Below are 23479 nucleotides of genomic sequence, written 5' to 3'. Positions count from 1 at the left end.
CCCCTAAGTAAGCTGACATCGTATTTGTTTCCTTAGCGCCCAAAATTAGTGATATAAATAAACGTATTTGATACACTGACATTTAATACTAAATATATTTAATTTTCTCAATTGCTCGAATAAGGATACGTATGGACTTTGAGGATTCAAGGAATTTTCTCTAAAATGTCCTTTTATATGAGCTGTTAGTTATCAAGTTAGCTACATCCCTAATTTATCACGTCTTAATGCGCATTCAAATTTGAAGAAAATAAAAAAAAGTATTGATAATTTTTCTCTTTAGTTTTCAAATACGGTTTAATTTATTACGAGCAAAGTCATTTGAAACATACTATCAAAATAAAGGAGTAGACATGAGTGAAATATTCCAGTGGAGGATATGGAACCTTAAAAGTGATAGGAAATAGGATAACAAAAGCACAGAGCACCATTTACTCAAGGAACACGTTAAGTCCATACGCAAACAATATGAGACTTTTAGAGACACCCTACTTAGTACTAATTATAGTCATCAAACTCCGCTTTTCAAAGTCATTAAGCGGTCCACTATGTTCGCCCAAATCTAATATCATTGGTCCAGATCCATTACACTCCACAATAAATTACATACAGCAAGACAAGGGCCTTCATGTTCTCCTCTCTTTTGAAGACTCGAGTTCCAACTGTTCAATAAGATTAACTTTTCCAAACGCGGAATCAAGATATTTCACTCTTAGAAATAACAGTGATGAGTTGAGCGGGTGGAAGCTCATAAGGGATACCAAATATCATCACATAGCCAGACTCATCAATGAGAATGAAAAAAGTGTCAAAGAAGGCTTTTACAAGATTACGTTGAATCGTTCAAGGTCTCTGGATTTCTATGCCCTTAAAAAAAGAAAACCTTACTTCAAGACAGAGAAAGAGAGACTCGATAACAAGACATATCTTATAAAAGTCAATCTTGGGTTCCACACCTGTCTATTTTATAACGAACATTTTCCATCCACGAATGGATCAAACATAGAAGTGATTTGTGATAAAAAACGGAAATGCTCGCCTCATGAAGTTTCCTTTGAGGCCTCCAAGTTCTACAAGTATTATAAAGTTACTGTTCATAATGAAACTTTAACCAACGCCAGTTTAGTGTGTTTCATTACAAATTTCCCTGATGAAACTCGTACATGGTACTCTAAACTCTCTTGGCCTGTTAATGAAGTCATTGAGCCTAAAAAAGTTCAACTTAAAGTGGATCATCCCATTGTTCTTATAGTTATGCTTAGTTTGAGTTGTATCATTCTTTTATTCGCAATGCTCGTAATCGCTGCGAATCGAATCAAAAATAGCTCTAAAAATGGTGCTATTCAAACCTTTATTGTCACGAATGAAGAGGAATTGGATCTTCAGTCTTCTTCTGGTACAACTGCAGCAATGATCATGGGAGGAGGAAGACCTCGATTACTCAGTTTACAGTCTACTACATCCACATATATCAGTAATAATACTCTTGTTTCATCTGGAAATCAATTTCTAGCTGTTCCAACTACTGCCATAATTGCTCATGGGGATCATCAAATCGAAATAAGTAAGATTGACGAAGAACCACTATTCAAGGATAGATTCACAGATTTTAACAATCTGGATATGAACAATGTCATTGGTGAAGGAAATTTTGGACGTGTAAAGGCAGCCATTCTAAGGGATTTTGGAGCTTGTTGGGAAGTTGCTGTCAAGTACATCAAATCCAATGGTTCAGTTGATAGTTTTGAGCAACGGGAATTGATCAAAGAGGCTAAAACCATGTTAAAAATTGGATATCATCCAAATATAGTTAATCTTCAAAGAGTTACAATGGATAGAGCAGGAACTTTTTATCTCATTCTTGAATATTGCTCAAACGATTCTCTTTTGAAATATCTTCGTCTGGAGAGACAAAGGTACAAGGAGGCTCTTGCCTTTGAGACATATAAGGGATATATTCAAGACGGAAATAACAAATGTAATGAGGACGTGAATACCATGATTTCCTGGGGATTTCAGGTGAGGAGCAGATTCATATTTCTCAATTAACATTGTCTCAAAAGTCTCTTTTTTTTTCTTCAACTCCAGATTGCAAGCGGAATGTCATTTTTATATGAAAGAGATGTCATTCAACTTCATGGGGATCTTGCTGCAAGAAATATTCTTCTTACAACAGATTTAACAGCAAAAATATCCGACTTTGGTCTCTCTCACCGACTCTACAATCATTATGTCACTTCAGATATGAGAACAGATGTACTCCCCTCTCGATGGATGGCTCCTGAAGCTTTGAGAGATATTAAGTTGTCGAAATATACGGATCTTTGGTCTTTTGGAATCGTTATATGGGAAATTTTCTCTCTTGGAGAAACACCTTATTCAAGTAAGAAATACAATGACGCTCCAGTAAATCTTAATAAGCTCTTTTTTATTCTTTGGAATTTTTCAGGCATTAGAGGTGACAACATAAACAAATTACTTTTAGAAACGTTTAGTAGTGGTCAAAGATTGATGACACCCCTTCATACGCCAGGTGAAATAGATACACTAATGAATGATTGTTGGAACTCTGTTCCATCTCTACGACCCACCTTCTCAACCTTGATGGGCAGATTAGAAAGACTCCTTTCTCCCGCATATCGCCGAAGAGAGCAAGCGCTAAACGATGCTATGTGGACCCAGTATTCAAAAATTTGCAATAAAATGTATTTTCAAATGTCATCTTCTCAAAAACTAGACGAGGAGAAGGAGGCTGCAGAGTGTGAATACACTCCTAAGAGTAGATCCTCTTATTTACGTATAGACAAATAACTTTGGATATCCAAGAACAAAAGTTGCTTTATCTTTCCCATTAAAATCCCAAACATTGTATTATAAATACAAGTCAATTTATTTTCAAACAACCCCATAACTTGTGATTACCAAAGAAAAAGTAATCAGGTACTTATGTAAATGTACGTGTCATAGAGATAAAAGTATTGAGTGATGATGTGAAGAAGAAAATTGTTCACTAAAACACTCTCAAATTGTAGTAGTTATCATTTAGTATGTTAAAAGCAAAGAGGCCACTTCCTTCAAATATTTTTATGCTCGATCCTCACTATTTTTTACTTTTAATTATATTTTTCTATATTGAACTCTTCAGTTTTTATTCAAGATCTGGAGTGATTGATGTATACATTACTATTTTTACTATATATTGTCCATTGGTTTGGTCAAATTTCCCTTGCTTTTGCTCAGCGTACTATGTATTTTATCTTTATGGTACGTATACACACCTCTGCATTAAAGACAGTAACGAAGTGGCAGGATTTGTCTCTGTACACCACAGATTTACAAAAGTCTATTTTTTTTTTTTTTAATTAGAAGGATTTTGGATCTTGTATTTGTTTTAGAAGGTACATTTCAAATCTTCTTTTGATTTGGCTATTTCCGGCTATTTTCTGACTTTTCTTTTCTAAATCTTTGTTTTTCACAAAATAATTTATCGTATCGTCCTAAATGACTTTTTTTCCCCCTCCGTTAGTGAACTGGGATATTATACAGACTTAGATTTTTTTTAAAGGCTTCTTATTTTATATTTATATCTACTCGTTGCCACGAATACTTTTCGTTATATTCCTGAAATACTAAATCTGATTATAAACAATTCCTAATTGATCTTGATAATGAATTGTATAAGATTTATTTGTATATTTAGAATTTTTTTAATCAAGGTTCAGTTAATTTAATTAAATGTTTTGCCGTTCCTTTGTATTTCTTTTTGATTTCTTGGATTCTTCTTTTTGTCGATGTGAAAACTTAGGCCTACAACGGTAGTTATTACAAAATTAAAATATTAGAGCCATTATTTTATATACATAATACAGGCAACCTCATCAACTGTTTATCATGTAATTAAATATGTTTACAGTTTATTCATTGTGTTATAATATGAATGTTCACAAACGGAGAGTTAAAGAACAATTTTACTTTTCAAATGCCTTTTTCCATAAATGTTGTTTATATTCAATTGAAAAAAGAATATTACTTTTTATATTTTTTAAGGCTCCCCTGCTGCTCTTCTACTGATTGAAAATAAACAAGTGATTCATTTGGACAATACTTTATACCCTACAATTAATTTGTCAATCATGATACATACAGCTTATTCAAAAACCTTTTATCCTTCGTATTTTTTAATTTTTTTTTTCAAAGAATTGTTGTTGGAATCAAATATAAGTTTAACATGTGATCTCTTATCTCTCACTTCACTATCACTAAGTCATTCTTTTATAAAGACCATTTTAAATGTATTATTATAATAATTAATGTATAAAAAGAATCAGTCGTTTTAAAGTAATTAAGCTTCTAAGGTATTTATTTAATAATGTAAATATTATCTCCTTAATAATAATATAAACTGAGCTCTTTTTTGTATAACAAATTTGAGCCTTCCAGATCAAATAAATGTTAATATAGACACTTTTTATGTAGATTTGTTTCTCTACTTCTTAAATATTATGTGAATCAAAATAGATCATTCAAAAAACTAAAATCCTAGGATTCAGTCTCCTTTTCTTAATTTAGTTTTCAGAAGATTAATTTGAGTAAGGTTTAGTATCTTGCTCTATCTCAAAATTGTGAACGGTTTTAAAAGTTTCAATTTGGATTATTATATTTGACAGAGGTGAGGATTTGGACTTGATTCCACATTTTAAAGACGTGCAACTTGATTAGATATCAAAATCAAAGTAAAAATTAAAGAACATTTTATTTTATGAAGGCTTGAACTAGATTCAATGAAAATAGTCAATAAGTTTCACTTGTCAGCATGGACTTACAGTATAATGACCTTTCCTTCACCTCTCCTATTTAAATATCACAACCATGGCAAAAGAAGAACACGGATCGACTCTGAGTTATCCTGATACTTTATTTGAGACGAATTCACAACTTACTCCTGCATAATCACACCTGAAATTAGATTTTACAATTCATTTAAGGAGTAATTATTACAAAAACAACTAAAGAGTGGATATCCCACTCTAAATCCAAGGCTTAATATCTTATTTGTATATGTTGTCAAGCAGTGAAGACGCCTTCTTCTTTCCTTCGTTCTTATTTTCAAATGTATTTCCATTTTCCGTATTAAAACCTCTGCAACGTTGTCGACAATATTTAGATGCATAGATAATCTCAGGCATATGAGCAAGATTGTGAACCGCATGTAATAATTTTTATAGGTAGTCAAAGCAGGAACATCAGCATAAACTTTTCAAAGATTTAACTATAGACGGAGGTCAAAAATCTGCAGAAAAAAAACAAGAAAGACTTGTGCACTTGAGTCATGGCTCGGAAGGTACTTTCATTGGAATCAGTGGTGGATCGGCCTAAAAAAATTAATAAAGACTACAGTCCTATTAGTACGGTCCTAATAAAATTTGTCAGTCTTTGGAGCGGTCTTTTATGATAAGTCAAACAGCTGAAATGACGTAGTTATTTCAGTTGTTGTTTGTCTTATTATATTATATCTCTTGTAAGATACCTGAAGTTTAAAGCAGTAGGTGTTTTCTGTATGAAACCGTGACAATGGTCCATTTAAAATCTAAGGCGTACATATTTTAATATTTATGCCTTGCTGGCCCAAAAAATGAGTTATTTATTAACTACCCAATCAAATACCCACGATTGTACTCTAAATTAATTTTTTAGGGGCTATCTACACAATAATTCTCTTACAAAGTAGGAGTTACTCAAAAAAATATTATGTCACTTGTTAAATTTGATAAATTCTGGTATGTTGAGCCACGAGACATAGAGCGCAAGAAAATTTGTTATTCTTAAAATTAGTCATATTATTGAAGATACTTATATATAGTATGTTGTCTCAAATTTCATTGGACACTTATATTATGTAAAAATAAAAGTTCCTAACTTTCATTATAACATATTAATTTTACACCATTTTTGAATTGTAATAAGTTAAGCTATTAGACGTATTATTTATTTTAAAAAACCCACTCTGTGCAACAATACATACATCGCTCCACCCTGAATAAAAACCACATTACTCGACATTAATTAAATAATAATGATTAAATATATAATTATGTGAACAAAGCCTTCACAGTGAGTCTCTTTGAAAAACATTACTCAACTACCTTCAGGATTTATTTTAAATCAAATAAACTCTAAGGCTCCCAGATAAAGTTATATTATTCTTCACACCCTTTTTCCAAAGCTTTAGCATAATAACTTAAGGATCATTTTGGCCCAGTGCTTCTTCACAGATATCTTTAGAGTGGTGGTATTTTGGGGTAGGCAGCAAAGGGGGGGAGGGTGCTTCGCTTTTGAAAAACTAACCAAAGTTCTCCGTCTCTTAATTTGATCAAATAACCTTTTTTTAGAAAATAAATCTTTTAGAAATTAATATCGCATCTTGACAAAACGATGATATTTTCTTTATCATGGCAAAACTAACATAATTTTTTTCGAGGGGGGGGGGCGTAAAATCCCTACATCTCCTATCCCCCTTCGATCGCCACTGATTTCACATAGTTGTCAAGGGGATTCAAGGTTTGGTGATGACGGTGGAAAAAGTTCCTTTGAGCAAAATTCCACTGACTTTGTTGCTATTTTAAAGTAGAATTGAGTGGACTTTGATGTGTGCTATGGAGCATATCTAGAGTCTATACCCAATTCCCAACCTCATAGGATCTGTTGAGAACAGAGAAAACATTGTGAGGTAAAATACTTGTTTATTAGATTCTATCCATAGTACCATTTTCATTAAACTTTTTCCAATGTATTTTAATTGGTAGTTATACCCAAACTCATGGCTGATTGATGATACTTTGATACTCTCTGTCGCTTTGTATACAAACTACTATAGGTAAACAACTCTTATGCCCATTAGAGCAAATTATTAAAGGTCTTGTGTCAACAAAAACATCTTCAAACGTTTTATTATAAATATAAGAAAGAGTCAATGAGCTATTGTTGCTCCAAAGAGTGTCTGAACAATATTGAGAATACATACAGTAAATGTTTTTGATTAGTTTTGTTCGTACTAGGGATGATAAAATATCAGTAATTGGAGCATCGACATAAAAATAGTACAGGCTATTTTGTTAATATACCGATGCTCAAAATAAATGGAATGGCCGTAGCTCATGGACAACGCCCTCGGGAGAAGTTATTCTCTAGAGCTTAATGTGTCTACGTTCGTGCTCAGGGGATTCCTACTTTATATATATATATTTCACCAAAATGGAGTAAATCTAATACTTTAATGTTTACTTATACTTAATAAGTGCAAATCCATAGACACTAGAATATTTTTGAAAAATCCAACATAAATACGAGTATATAATTATTTTTTCAAACAAGTTAAAATTATAAGTTCTATTAGGATTTCATTTAAGCTAAAAATGTACTGCATAGAATGAAAATCACTCTAGGTACAGAAGGATCTGTGTAAAGAAAGAACTAACTTTACTGATTAGGAAAAGAAAAACGGTTGATGCGTGTGCTCTTTCTTCTTCTTTTTTCATTATTTAATCAGTCGTGGGTGTGTAAACATCTCCCTCGAAAAGAAGAATTGTCGCCAATCTTTGATATAAATGGATATAAAATTTTGGATAATAAAATAAATGTCCATGACTTTAAATATAATTATAAAATTTTCACTACACTAATGCTATTTTAAATGTAGAAGGTTCTCCTTTTTTATAGTAGTAATTCATTTTATCTCCCAAATATCATATAACAAGCTGCTGATATTAAAAAAGGTCTTAATTCAGAAATATCATATGTCTCATTCCCGCCTTAATCCCATCTCCAAAGTGACTACTTAATGTCCGGCACGACTTCTCTGCAGATGCATGGGACTAATATCGCACCAAAACTCAATAGAATTATTATATACTCATAATGCATACATGAGGATGAATTATTAGATCTGTACCTCCACTGGGGAGGGCTCAGAGATTCGTTTGGATGTACCCAGACACTTACAGTCATCCACGGCGATGAATCAGCCCTATGATAGAGACTAAAAAAAGCAATTGCAATTATCTTAACATAATGATTCGTCTTCCTAATTTTATCCTATATATTGTTTTCTTGAGTATCTAATAATTACTAGAAATTGTCCCCTTCTATTCATGGGCGCGGGAATTATAACCTACTACCTCCAAGCTAATTCCAAATTTGCTTGGGAGTAGTGTGAGCTTCCAATTTATGAACATTTCTCAAATCTTAAGGATATAGTTTAAAAAAATCAAAGAGTGTCGAGTCTGGCCAAAAAAATAATATTGATGAGTATTTTGAGAAATTAGATTGGTCGTCAAAATTTGAAGTACTCCCAAGAGACATTTAAATAATCAAAGGTCAAAAATATTTTGATTTTTAGAAGTCAATTAAGGGCCCCTTTGCATGAGGGGCACAATCCAGATTCCAAAAATCACCTGTTCTTCTAAATTGAACTACGCCAGTCTAAGCAAATTATAAATTATGAACACTGGTATATTCAGGTAGCAGTTCACTTGAGTCTACTCAACCATCTATAAAGGATTCATCTCTTTTGGTATTTCGTTCTTTTGATGATTCAGTTCTTCTTCTTTTTTTAAATCAGTCCATTAATTAATTTGGTTCATTCACTGTCGTTTGTTAATATACACTACACATGTGTGCAAATTAGAGTACACTCAAGTAGCAAACTCAATTAACTACCGTGCGTTACAGAAATATATGCTCCTCTACTTGAATATTTCATAACTTAAAAAAATAGTCAAAATGGATCAGAATAATTGAAAGAGGATGAGTGGTAAATTTTATATGTGTGAAACTCACTTTACAAAACGAATCGAGTCACTTATGTTCAATGACGAAAACAGGCTTATAAGCGTTCCGCTACTTAGGGGTTCTGTTCATTTTTTTATTTATTCAACGTTCAGCAATTATTTTTGTTCCATTCCGCGTTCCAATTATAAGGGAGTACCAGGCTTATACCATGGGTGTCAGTGGGGTTATTTATAAATATATATATATTTTTTTTTTTTGGAGGGGAGGGGCTTGATTTTTTTCCATAAACGAATTACTTCTTTTTTTTGGAATCCACTGATAACTTTTTTTAGAAAAAAAAGTCTCTATAAACATTTCCTCCATCAATGACCTTGTTTTTTTTAAAGATTGCTCGCCGGGGGGCTACAGCCGAGTAACACCCCCCTTGTGGATGCTCCTGTGTACAGTATTATATATACCCTAAAACGTTCGTTTAATGAAGCAGTACAGTTTTTGAAGCATAAAAATGTTGGATACTCCAAATGAGATTGCTAAATTAGATTGAGCGTAGAAAAACAAAAACACTTTCCTGTATGTCTGGGTCGCCAAAGCTTTTTTTGTCTCTGAAATGTCTATGGGAATCATAAAAAAAGAATCAAACTAAAGTTCTAAACATTAATATTTTATTTTCACAGAAGTGAATATCCATGTCCGTTGTGTTTCATATCCATCCCCTCATAATCCCATTTTTAAATATTGATTAATTAAGTAATAATCAATTATTAAAATTGATTATATATAACTTATGACCAACTCTTAATAGTACTGTGTCATTGTAATAAAATTGAATGTTTATAACTCGTTAACCCAAAAGGCAGCAAGAAACATTTTTCTCAAAGTTGAACATGGAATTCATTTTCCAAGAAATTATAGTTCATTTCAATGAACAAATGATTCTGATTAATCTTTTGAAGGTACTGCAAATTGTACTTAAAGTAGCCAAAATTCACCAACACATTAACTGAATTAGGAAATTAAACAATAATAATTTCTGAAACAATATTGGGGCAAAATTAAGTCAAGTAGATACAACGGAGTTTTTAAACTACAGTTAACACTCTCGGGTATCTCAATTCATCCCAAAAATTTGAATTCAATCCCTATAATTGACTGTAATATCTCTTTGAAATATTGCCTGTCATTTTATAGATATAAATGATTGAAACTTTGAATATAGGCGACATTGAAAGATTACATTGCAGCCAAAATTAATAGAAATACTATTGACCTTATTGCAGCCAGTAACTCAAATATCCAATCAATGTGAAGTAATTTTAAATCCAAACCAAAATGCGTCTTTGATTTTTATTTTTGGCTGTTAAGTACTCTTGAAATAATTTTCTTGAGAATGTGTTTCATTGAGTACAAAAGAAATTAAATTAATACTGCGTAAAAGGGACATAAATAATTATTATGGACTTATTAGATTGATTAGTTCACATAAATATTAACATTAGGGGCGTCTGGAAAGGAGGAGACTTTAAGTCCCTCTCCAATTTTAAAAATTGCCCCTGAATTTGCATAGTCATGTTTCTAGGATACTCATCCTGCGGACAACTAAACCCTTCCGAAATTGCTATGACCTATTGAAATGGAACGCTAAAATCTCATTTCTAGCGTTCCGTCGTTTAAAAAAAAAAATAATCAATTCCGTTCATTGAACGCACGTTCAATAAAACACTGCTACATTTTGCGTTCTGTTCACAAGCCTGGATGAAATTAATACTATTCACTGTTATGCTAAAAAAAGAAACCAAAAATTAACGTGGTAACACTGACAATTTGAGAAATGTTTTGGAGAAGAGAAGCTTAGCTGTCATGACGTTTTATTACATTATCTGTGAGCAGCTATGAGAAGTTTGGAAAAGAAGTAAATACAAATACAATCCGTATCAACAATGTTAGCAACAATTATTTCGAAGTCGATCCTAAACTCTAGTCTTAGTCCAACAAGGCATTTTTAACATAACCATAATCATCATTTCTCAACCAATGTCGTATAGCCAAGAATGGTAACAAAATTAATTCATTATCTTACTAATTTTTTATCAAATGTTCAAAATATAGGAAAAGGGTCCAGTTCTGGATCATCTTTGTTGTAAAATGGTAATGTTCTCAATAAAGGCATGAGAAGTGTTGACGATATTAAACTGTCATTTCCTCTAAATATTGGAATGATATTAGCTTCTTAATTAGAAAATTATTGCCAAGAATCGGATTCAATCTTATGTAGGACGTCAAAATAATTCCATCGACATCATCAAGACCTAAAAAAAAGACAATCCAAATTGTTTAAATGTATATTTGTGATGGACATTACCGAAGTTTGATTAAAAATTATGTAAAAATGATGTCCAATTTAAAATTAAAAAATTAATTTATTTTTCGCCTCCGATTTCTGTGGCGAGAGACTTAAGGGGTTTCATTGGCGATGGTGCATCTTATTGTATAAAAACAGACAAAAACATTTTCCAATAATGCTGCATTTCACTTTTTTCCCTCATTGTCTGATAGAGTAGCAATGTTATTTCCTAATTACTTGGAAAATACCAACACTTTTGTTTCTTAATACTGGTAATCGAAAACTATTGATTACAACACCAAGCACTTTCATTCAGTCTCAATGGTACGGATGAAAACAGTGATAAAATCAATTATCAACGCAATAACGTTACCCATTCATAGTAATGATATATAAGACCTTTTTTAAGGGAAATTTGTAAGCACAACTTAAATGTGCACAAAAACAACTTGTACTGTACAAAAATCAAGATGTTAATATTTTTTTAAATCATATATGACGCATACTAGGGATGAGACCATGTGATTTAAATGTACTGAAGTCAAGTAAATGGAAATTGTAAATACAAGTATTTGGCTTATTTCTTTGATGTATTTAAGTGATTTACAAGAACTTGCAATGTATTGTGGTATAAGTACTATGAAGAATTTATTTAATTAATGTCTTGTCTCAATCCCATTTAATGAACTAGTCTACTTTTATAGGAAGTAAATTATTAGAAGGAGCTTAGAAATTCCTTGCAATGAAGACAATTTATCGTCCGAAATAGAGAGGACAGGCCTCATTACTAAATTAAACTATGTAACAGTAATCGTGTTTCATGAATACTTAAGTATACGTATACGTTCTAAATTGTAGGACTTAAGGACACTTAAGGAACAGTACCAATGTACTTGATCCAATCCCCGGTGCATACAGCCCAATATTTCATAGACATTCGAATATTTTGACGAATACAGAGTTGATGTTATCTGTCTTATTCATTTTATTATTTTCAATCCGGAATGACATTGGTGCAAAATCACAGAGGAGGACAACAAGACACCTTATCTTTGAACAGAGCAAGCTGAGACGGTTGGAAAGACGATTCTAAATTTTCTCAAGGCCAACAAAAATTAAATCTGAATTACATGATGTATTCCTTAACAAATCATTATTGGAAATTTCTATATACACATTATTCTGATTATTCATTTGGGGAAGGTGTCGCAAATTTTTTGGCAAAGTCTGCAAGGTATTTAGGCCTCGTATTAAAGCAATTATTAGAACTGAGGGCTCACATATTGAATCAAAGTTGTCCTGAGTACTCTTTTCAGATGGATTTGTTAAATAAATGACCATACAAAACCTCCTGTATAAATTTTAGTCTTGAAACATGGAAAATAATAAAATGTGTACTAGTAGATAAGATCAACACTGTATTTTGTTTTGCATTCAAACTTCTGGAATAAGCAGTGGATTGAATTATCCAACAAACTTAATTAAAGTTCATAGCCTTCAATTGATTTATCAGACTATATTTGATCCCAATGTGGCCTTTCAAATAGATACATTATATCAATGTATAACTCTTTCATTGTCACAATGTGACTTTTCGTTACTTAATGTCTAATTTGCGACACCTTCCCCAAATGAATAATCAGAATAATTTGTATATAGTAATTTCCAATAATGATTTGCTAAGGAATACATCATGTAATTCAGATTAAATTTTGAGAAAAATCATTCTAGCTTTCTTTCATGTTGGCGGCAAACTACGTAATATTAACAGATTTTACCTTCTATCATATTAACAGACAATAAATAGTATAAGTTATAATACAAAAAGAGAAGGCATTTTTTGAGAATAGTCTAACAAATAAAAAGATGATGAAACTACACAGAGTACCAAGGATTTTACAATACACAAAGACACTAAGGAGATCAACTTTTCATACGGCTTATTGAATGATTGAGAGGGCCCATTGAAAATTTGATAAATATATATACATAAAATATACCACCAGCTAATAATATTTTTATAAATGTTATTTCCTTATTTCATCAACATTTATGCTCCATTACCCTTTTTTATGGAATATCCTATTTGTTTCCGACAAGAAATTACGAATGTATAGAAATGACTTTGATAAAAAAGTAACCAAGGACAATAATACAGATAATTACAGACAGAAAACTATAAAGTATTTTATAATAATTTGCATTTAACAACAAAATTGTAGAACGAAAGCAATATAATTTTACATTAATCAACAAATATTATAACTCTAGAATCCTTAATACTAATATGTAAGTAATTATTTTTTGGTTTAATTACAGTGATTAGTTCGAAAATAATTATATTATAATATATATATAAACACACAATACTTTTGATGGCTGCTTCAACTTTTGTAAGTGCTGAATACTTATGACTCGATGACTAATTAATACACAGCATCACCCCTAGGATCTCGTAAGACGGATACAATATCTAATGTTTTATTGATTGCATTGACGGTATTAAATGGAAGATGTTGAATATAATATGATTTTTCCCTTGAATACTCTGCCAATATTTTTTGATCAACTCCTTGATAAGCCATCTCAAATCCAGTAGTTTCATTACTCACAAAGATTCGAGGTAGTTGTAAGGAAGACTCCAAGTCTTGTCCGTATATAAGACTGTTGCTAAGAACCTAAAGATTAACGTAATTAACATTTCACGTATATGGTAAGTGTAGTTCACAATTTTCTTTGTCCCTATTCATACCTGTGCAACATTGAAATACGAAGCACCTCCAATCCCAATCCTCGTTCCACATATATTTTCTGAATCCAAAATAAGAGCAACAACAGCTGGACTGGCAGGTCTTTTGCCTCTTGACAAACGATTTATCGAGTCTAGCGAGCCTTGCCCCTCGCTTGAAGGAATGTCAAAATTGCTCATTGCATTGTTGAGAAGAATTCCGTCGGATGTCATAAATTTGGATCCAAAATGACTATTCAATGACGTAAATGAGCTCACATATACATCCTTAGAGTCCATGGCAACTATGTTAGCCCCTGTTGGTATTCTATTGGGATAATCTCTGTATTCTTCAGAATCTGAAACATCAGAAATCAATAATTCACCAACGCTTCTGTCCATTAATGTTTGTACAATTTTTTCGACAAGAGGATCGGAGGGATCCCCCAGCTCATACTTGGATCTTTGCAATCGATCCGCTGCTGTGATAATTTTTTTGAAATATCCCCATGTGAGAAGTTGAACACCGCGTTCATTTTTTAGAGCATCAATAGCATTGAGAGCTGCTATGAGTTTTGGTCCAGCACTAGGTGGACCAGAAGCATATATTTGATATTTGTTTGCTATAGTTGTAGAAATTGGCTCTCGCTTCAAGACTTTATAACTCTGAAAGATCAATGTGTTAGTAATATCAAATCATTATTATATACGATCATATTCGGTAATCTTTCCTCAATCAGTTTATTATAATCACCTTTAGATCTTCTAAATTTATCAATCCTGAAGTCTCATCCACAAGATTTTTTCCTAACTGGCCATCATAGAAAGCATTTGAACCATTTGAAGCAATTTCAACGTAGGACTCGATCAGTTTGTCAAATAGTTTAGACTCATGAACTTCACCAGGAATCATCTTCTGATTTGGGCGAATAAATGCCCTAAAAATCAGTACAATTTAATGAAAAAAAGGAATTCATTTATTTTAATATGTCAACTTTGTCTAACCTAAGGTTGTTTGAATCATCAGCTTCGAGTTCTTTCCTTGATATTTTATTTACAGTAGCATTTTTAAAGCTCTCCGTAATTAAAAACTCTCTTTGAACAGCATTTAATGCCAAATGAATGATTGAATTCCAAGAGCAGCATTCATCTCCAGATCCAAAATCTTGATGGGCTGTTTCAAGTCCCTTTAAAAATCCTGGAATTCCAATAGAGCTTCTACCCGCAACAACCATATTAGGATTTGACATAAAGCGATCATTTCGAGCTGACTTGGGCGAAGTCTCTCTAAAATCAATGACTGACGTTTTATTGGATCTTCGAGCATGAATAAGTATGAAGCCTCCTCCTCCAATACCAGTCAAATGAGGAGCTACAAGTGAGGCACATATTTGAGCTGCTACAACAGCATCTACAGCGTTTCCTCCACGTTTCATAACGTGATTCCCCAACTCTGAACATCGCGGATCCTCTGCAACGGTTTTTTCGAAACGAGAATGGTCAATTTTATTACCGTAATAATAAATTTGAAGGAGTAGAATGAGTGTTACAATGGAGGCAAGGAGAAACATGATGAGAACGATGGCTTGAAGTCCACGACCTTGAATATGGGGTTTGGACCTAATAGAAGCATCGCTAGTGTCAAATCTGGTGTAGCATCCCAGTGATGGAGGACGAGGTGGAGAAACATCTTGAGCAATAGTAAATGTTGGATCCTCCTCTGCCGCAGTAGCTCCGTAGAAGGAGGAATTCCCTTGGTTATTTTTGAGCATGAGATCCTATTTTTTCTTCTTCTTCTTGGAGTAGAAGGTAAAAGAGACTGACTTTTTGAGAAGAAGAGCGCCTTCGTCCTGCCCCAACACATCATACAATATTCTGTTACTGTATAGTATTCACATTAGAATACATTCTTCTGTCGTTATATGACACAGGTACGAACTACTGTTCTGCAAAGTAACAATAAAACATCACATTTAATAGCATGTGAATCTCAACACCAAAGCTTAGTTCCTCACTCGCATTCAATCCATGTCATTTTAGGGATGCATCATCAAGACACAAAATCGGTGCTTCCAGTCACCGTTGTCGATCAAGACGACAAAAAGAATGTTTCATCTAAAAAACATTTTTCTTGTAGTGTTACAAATTGTCTCAGATGCTCAATCATTGCTACATTTATCTTCACATTCATTCTTATTTGCTATGCACTTCTGAGACAATATCTACCATTCTGCCTTAAATGGATTCAGGAACGAGAGAATGATAATATTGCTTTGGTAGCATTTGTTTTACTCTATACATTAGTTTCTCTACCCTTTACTTGGGGATACATTGTCGTAAATGTAGCCACGGGTTATCTCTATGGATTCATCAATGGTCTTGCAGTCACTCTACTCACAGCGACTACAGGAGTTTGTATTGCTCATACGCTTATGAAATGTTGTCTTCGAACACAGTGGTTAAAGAAGTAAGTCTTTATATTTATTCATTTCTAATACTTCCATGAAATAAGATATATCATTCAAATTATACATTTATGATCAGTGCATTCATTTTTTATTTCTAAATAATTTTACATCATTAGAACTAAGTAGATGAATTTAATTATAGTTAGATTTTAGTTATTATACACATATCTCTACAAGGATTTCTATTATTACAATACATGCCTCAATTTTATATTTGTTTCATAAGGAAGTGCATCATATTGAGAATTGAGAGATTGCTATTTGCTTGTTGGGCAACATACCTGCAAAAATGCTATTTATAAAAATTAACATCCACTGGAACGATATTTGAATAAAGTTAACTCTATGGGTAACTCTCGGAGTTTTTGAGAGATGCAGTTGTCTATCTATCTATTATATGAAAACACTTTTGTCGTGGCCTGAATTTCGTATTATAATTACTAATTATGGAGTATATTTAAATATTCTGTGGGTATTTCACGTAGCATTTAAGCTTTTTTTGAAAAGACGAAAGAACCGGAATACTTTTTAACTCCATATTGCATATACAATGTCCTAATAATATATATATATAATTTATTCACATATCATAATTTACAAATTGCATAATGACATTGCAAGATATTTTGCAAGTGTGTTATGATTTCAAATATTTCTCGTGTCAAGGACATTATAAAATTATAATTTATGGATTTATCTTGAAGAATGGAAGTTGTGGATTACTCTTGTGAGAAGGAGGATTGCGTCATTTTAACCGTTATCACTCTAGAGAGATCATTAATATATTTTCTACATTTAATTATTATATTATGGGAAGTACACAGAAAATAAGTGTTGGTTTCTTTATTCTATGGCTATTATTGGTTCAAAATTGTTTTCATTTTCCGCAGTATGATGATTAGTTACTCACATACGAGATTTCCTTGGCATTTTAAGTAATATTCATGTATATATAACCTTGAAATCCACTACCTATTGTCATAGTGTTGCTATAGTATTTCTTTATACAATATCCAGTTCTACCTTTGTATATATATCAGAGGAACATGTAGATTGTAGGAGTAACAAATGCATAGCATCTATATCTTGGAAATACCAAGATACTTAGAGACTTGTCTCTAAGTATCTTGATGAATATTATATATGTATATTCTAGAATTTCATGATATTATCTAACTCACAAAAATTTAATTGCATTTTTTTCTTTTGACAGGATTCTTTTCTCTTCAGATACTTTCCAACAAATCCATTTACTTCTGTCATGCTCTAAGGCCTTCAAATTAGTTATGTTGTCACGCCTAACACCTATTCCTTTTGGCTTTCAGAATGCTGTTTTTGCACTCGGAGATATTCCTACATTTCAATATCTTATTGCTACATTTTTAGGGCTCTTCCCATGCCAGATATTGAACTTATATATGGGAACTACGCTTCGCTCCATGGAAGAGGTACGCACCCACTTTTTTATTCCCTAACTCATAATTGGCATAATTTTTTCCCAGGTTTTTCATTCCAATTTGAGCTCCTCTAAATCTGGACTCTATGTCTTACTCCTCCAAATGATTATTGCCATTGTTGTAGGACTGATCATTGTTCGGAAAGCCAAGGAGCAACTGGCTAGAATTCAGGAGGAACAAGCTACCAACAAAGTGATGATGGACACAAAGGAATCTCCTCAAATTGTTCTCAAATAAGTTGCGCATTTGAGATGTAATACATAAAGTATACTTTTACGTCAAGTGTTTTTATATACTTTTGTAATGTAACGAAAAAAAAAAAAGGATTATACACAGTACCTAAGAGTGATTTTAAAGGTCTATGATTTTTTTAATAGTAAAAATATATTGCTTATTTATTTTGTTGATATTTTTTTAATATAATCCTAACAAGACTCAATAATCTTGTCTTATTTGCTTGGAGTATCCATTTCAAGGATATCGATTTCCTTATTGTTAATCGCAATGACTAAAGGACTCAAGGGTGTCACTTGAGTACTTCAGCAACGACAATAAATTAGAGCCTTTATCTTATTTACTAGGTCAATGATTACTAGAGTCTACTGGAAGGGAATTAATAAACAACCTTTCACAAAATATGGGATAAACACGCATGAATTGTAATGGTGCCAGGAAAAAATGACATGAGAAAAAATGGAAGGAAAAAAAATGAAAGTGACTAAGATGAAAAAATTGAAAGATTCTTTTAAACTTTTATTACACCGATCACAAATATAATATTTACATATTAAGGTAAAAGAAAGATAAACAAACACGAAAGCGGTTCGAATGGATTAAGTGCTATTCACTAAATTATCCTCACGCTCTCCAACGACCCAACCTTTGTCTTCTTATTCGAAACTTCTCTGGTTTGTCTTGCGACAGCCAACCACATAATTAAGGATATTTTGCTTCTAACTATAATTTTTTATTAGGCAGGCTGAAAAAAATTACGCAAAATAGGTTTTGTTTTTTTTAAAGATTTTTTTGTTTAAAAAAAAAGGTAATTTAGTAAAATTATGCATCAGATCAAAAAATTAATTTAATTTACAATTAAATTTTTTTGTCAACAACTGTGTATTTTTGAATTTTTTTTCCAAAAAAATTAAGTTTTGTGAATAGCCTTGGATTTTTTTGGAACTATTTTTCCAAAATTTAATATTAAAAAAAAAAATTCGGAAATTTTCTGTGAATACTTGTGCATTTTGAATTTTTTTTTTTTAAACTAAGACCCCCCCCCCCCAAATAAAAATATATATAACCCTGTGGAGGCTCCTGATTTATTATCTGTATGTATATAATACAGTTTGTTTGTCTGTATCCTTTATGGGTGCCCACATCATTGGGTCCACGAGACTGAAACTTTGCATGGGTCCCTCGTTTGAGCCTGCTCAAGCTAAGATGGGGTGCATATTTTGTGTGTGTGTGTTGGGGGGTTATTTATCACACAAAAATATTTTTTTATACTTCAAAGAGACTAAATACAGGGTTAAGTAGTACCCCCCCAACCCCTAAAAAAAAAAAAAACAAAAAAAAAAAACCATATAAATAAAGGTGGGTTGACTCAAGGTTAATAGAAATACAGCGTAATACCAAAACACGTGTACGACAGATGTTTGACTTCCACCCTGCTTTTTAATAGTAGCGTCAAAGAATATGATTGGTTGCGTGATTTTTCCTGTTTTTCCTGTCTTTCCCAGTAGTCGCTACGATACAGCAAATTGAAAAATCTAGCAATAGTGACGTCATAGTATATGATTGGTTGCGTGTTTTATCAAAATCTATTTATCCTACCCAAAAGTCGGTACAATCAATCAAATTAAGAATTCTAGCAAGGCTGATTACATGATGGCGGTCTAACCTTGTATTTGTATTTATCTTGTGTTCACTAAAGTCCTTACGTACTCATTAAGCACGCATAAGTTCTCCCTTTTTATTATTTCTATTACACTTCACTTCATAAATTATTTTAGAAAATAAAAAAGCTACTACATAAGGATAGTAATGTTTCGTCTTGACGAAGTGGATAAGACACAAACTATTAATAACAGGACATCCAGGAACGACCGAGTTTTCCAAATTTATACAAAATCAAAAAAGTTATAGGCATAATAAATATCGGTGAAAATGACATTTTTTTTTAGGTATAAAAAAATGCATGAAAACAATGTAATATTAAATTTGTAGATAAAATAAAGTTTGTAGAAATTTGTTTGTAAATTCGTTTGCGTATAAATTTCACGTATAAATATTTAGGTTTAACTGAAATATTTGTCATTTTCTGAATAATTTTTATTTTTTCCCCTATTTTCTTATCAAACGTGAATTTTTAAGAAGAAATTCGACAAAATGATGTATTTTTTACATAAAATTTAGATTCTAACAATACTTAATATTATTTGCTTCAATTTCTGGAACATTTTATAATATAAAGTTTTTCCAATATTTTTAAAAATGAACCAGTAATCGAGTGTTATTTTTCGAAACATTATTTATCCATAACTTTTTTGTTTTTAAAAGTACGAAAAAAAATATTGGTAGGTTTATCGTACTCTTTATCCATTTTCTTTGCAAATATCGGTTTATTAAATTTATTCACAAAATTTATAGATGAATTTCTCATCTGGACAAGTTTTATGATGTATTTTATTTGAAGTTTATAGCATATTTTTTTTTTTTTTTTTAATTCATAGAGAATAAATATTGTCAATGACCATTTTCAATTATATTTCCCACTCCCTCCTAATTGATTACTGATTAGTATATATTATAATCTATAGTTAATATGTAAATCCGGTGGGTTTTTTTTGCTGGTCCATTCATTTGTAATGGGTAGTCTGAAGAATGAATTTTCTTTTCCTTAGCAGTTGTCATTATTCTTTAATTCCTGAGTAGTCAATATCCTTCCTAAATAGATTCAATTATATTCAAAACCTGATTGAATATTCGTTTCTATTCATAAAATACGGATGTCACCTAGAGGATTTGTTGCGTAGTTATAATTGTAAGTCCTTCTTGGACTCAGAGTAGAATTGGAAATTGACATCAGAGTAATTTTAGCAAATTTTCTTGTTTATATCTAAACATTCTTCAAATTGTCAGGGTTACCATATTGATTTTTGTTTTTTTTTAACACACGAGATTTTCATAATTGGGTATAATATACTAGTAAGGTAGCTTAATAGACTCCATTACATTTATAAAATTGAGTTAAATCCATATCTAATGCTATTTTACTTAATCAGAATTAATACGCATTAGAATATTTGTGTTTATCCATTGTTTTTATCACACCTGTAAGAGACATATCCATCCAGTACTTAAATATGCCTGATTGATACAACATACATTTATTTTCATTGCCTGTGGTTCCATGTAATGCTTATTTGGCATCCCATCAGTATTTAGGAGATAAAAATTATATACACAGTATATAATAAAATGTTATAACAAGTCAAGGATAAAATTTGTAATTTGCATTCATATTGGAAGACGATCAAAAAATTCCTTAATAATAGATATATATTTTTTTTAATTTAGAAAAGAAAGTGGACGGATAAATCATTTCTTTTGGGTGATTCACTCGGAGATATTTAAGATTATATCAAACTTGGAGTTTGAACAAAAAAGAGAGCCGTTCATACTTTCCGTTCCTTTTTGTGGACTTCAACAGAAAATAAACTTAAACCTCATCATATATTTTCGCAATCATTTTTTCACTCCTTTTTTATCGTTCTCCAATGACATATTTTACTTCAAGACCAAAGCTAGAACCAAGTTGCAAAACAAAGACCCCACACACAATTTTTCTACAATTCATTTGGCTATGAAAATACCTTTTTTGTACGTCAGGAAGGTTGAGGGTATCGTGAATTAATCTGTAGACCATAACTAACTATATTACAAACGAAAACATTCATTATTATATCAAGCTGCTCACATCTCAAACATTCTTCAAATTGGATTATCATGTGAATGGTCGATTCCTTTTTTTTACAAACCAAAATTTTTAAAAATTTACAACCCTTATCATGATCTACGCGCAAAAAGCGTCGGCATGGGGTGTGCTGGAGGGGCTATAGATTATGGTATTCTTTCTTTTTAGTAGATTTTTTTTGGTAAGAATGAAATTTTTTTACCACTAATTAGGGATTTTTTTTTAACATTTACTTTCTTTAAAATAGGTCATTTGGTCAAATTATGTTGCAGAGCAAAAAAAATTACCTAAAATTCAATTTTTTGCGAATACCTATGAATTTTTGAAATTTTTTTAGAAAAAATTTAATATCTTAAATTTTCTTTTGAAAGTTTTCTAAAAAAATTTAATTTTTTTATATATTTTTCCAAAAAAAAAAATAATTTTCTTCAGAATAGCTACGGATTGATGAAATTTTTTTCCAAAATAATTTATATTTGAAATTAAAAAAGAAAAATAATTTTCGAAATTATTATCGAAATTTTTTGCAAAATATTATATTTGTTTCAGAGCAACTTTAGATTTTTGGAATTTTATTACGAAAATTAAATTTATTGTAAATAGCTGTGGATTTTACACATATTTTTACAAAAAATTTAGAATATGATTTTTTTTTTTTTCAAAAATTAAATAATCGAAATTTTAATTTTGAATGATTTTTCTAAAAAAATTATTTATGTTATTTTTTGTGAATAGCTATAGATTTTTTGACAATAGCCCTCCCCCAATTACAATCCTGCGGACGCCCCTGACATGACATCTTTTCCCCCGAGCAAGATATCACCTTTCCATGATACCACAAATGGCATTCCTATATAATTTTCCCTCATGACATATGCAACTTTTTCTTCCTTTGCAGAATAAACCTTGTTTATTCTATTAAAATGATAAATTTAAATAGGTTTCATAGTTAATCATTCATAGAGTAGTATTCTCGAGTATATTCATTACAAAAAATTTGACCTGTAGGCACCTTATATTTGGACACATATAGTTGACGTTGCTCTATATATTTTTTAAGGTTGAGTTTCCACGTCTATAATGTGTTAACTCGAAATTACTTATTTGAAAATAGGCAGGTCATTTCTAACAACTGTGGATTTAACAATATTCAAGCCTAAACAATTTTCCAATTCAAGTGAAGATATTCTGTAATTTCAAATTTTTCTTGGTTGGAGGAAAAAAATGCCACAAAAAGATACATTTGTAAGCTCGCTAGTAATTTTTGTGCATCCAAAATTAAATTTATTACGGCATTTTCACTTATACAAACAAGAAACAATTTAAATCAAAGTTATCTTTATTTTCTCTTTTAATGTAAAAATGTATGAAAACATACTATAATGAAGTCAATTGTTTGACTAATTGTATTAAGTAATTAATATTTTAGAGCCAGGAAGATTAACTCCAATTTAAATATGCTTTATATCAAATGTATTTGATTAGTATTTATTGATTCGATGTGAGTAGTATACTCGACTTTTACCTTAATTTCTGAACTTTTTTGTCTCTAAAATATTCATTAATTCTTATATTTATTCAAATGATCAACTTAATTGTATCTAATTTGGAAACATTTTCAAGCAATCTTACATTTCTTATTTAATACATATATATATTATAAGAAAATTAAAAGTTAAGCTGAAAAAATCAATTAAAATCGAACTTTTCTTTAGTAAGAAT

At 31.3% G+C, this 23479-nt stretch overlaps 3 protein-coding genes and 1 long non-coding RNA gene across 4 annotated transcripts; 3 read left to right on the top strand and 1 right to left on the bottom strand.

Annotated features, from left to right (window-relative positions):
* The first annotated feature begins 233 nt into the window (after positions 1-233).
* Positions 234-4537, top strand: LOC121129259 (uncharacterized). Its single transcript, XM_040724969.2, has 3 exons — positions 234-2019; positions 2089-2383; positions 2450-4537. Exons 1-3 carry the CDS (start codon positions 469-471, stop codon positions 2809-2811), a joined length of 2208 nt encoding a protein of 735 aa, XP_040580903.1. The 5' UTR covers positions 234-468; the 3' UTR covers positions 2812-4537.
* A 5680-nt stretch (positions 4538-10217) lies between these two features.
* LOC121129558 (uncharacterized) lies at positions 10218-11177 on the top strand. Its single transcript, XR_005868452.2, has 2 exons — positions 10218-10838; positions 10894-11177. It is a non-coding gene; the product is annotated as an uncharacterized lncRNA (long non-coding RNA).
* Positions 11178-13312: 2135 nt separating this feature from the next.
* LOC121129008 (glutathione hydrolase 7) lies at positions 13313-15628 on the bottom strand. Its single transcript, XM_040724649.1, has 4 exons — positions 14862-15628; positions 14611-14794; positions 13881-14522; positions 13313-13806 (listed from the first exon to the last, which is right to left on the bottom strand). Exons 1-4 carry the CDS (start codon positions 15626-15628, stop codon positions 13555-13557), a joined length of 1845 nt encoding a protein of 614 aa, XP_040580583.1. The 3' UTR covers positions 13313-13554.
* A 150-nt stretch (positions 15629-15778) lies between these two features.
* LOC121129009 (transmembrane protein 64) lies at positions 15779-18223 on the top strand. Its single transcript, XM_040724650.2, has 3 exons — positions 15779-16323; positions 17538-17772; positions 17827-18223. Exons 1-3 carry the CDS (start codon positions 15779-15781, stop codon positions 18016-18018), a joined length of 972 nt encoding a protein of 323 aa, XP_040580584.1. The 3' UTR covers positions 18019-18223.
* The last annotated feature ends 5256 nt before the right edge of the window (positions 18224-23479 follow it).

This window comes from Lepeophtheirus salmonis, chromosome 14, assembly GCF_016086655.4.
Source record: "Lepeophtheirus salmonis chromosome 14, UVic_Lsal_1.4, whole genome shotgun sequence".
NCBI lineage: Eukaryota > Metazoa > Arthropoda > Copepoda > Siphonostomatoida > Caligidae > Lepeophtheirus > Lepeophtheirus salmonis.
The sequence above is the reverse complement of the archived record's forward strand: the minus strand, read 5'-3'. Positions and strand labels throughout refer to the sequence as shown.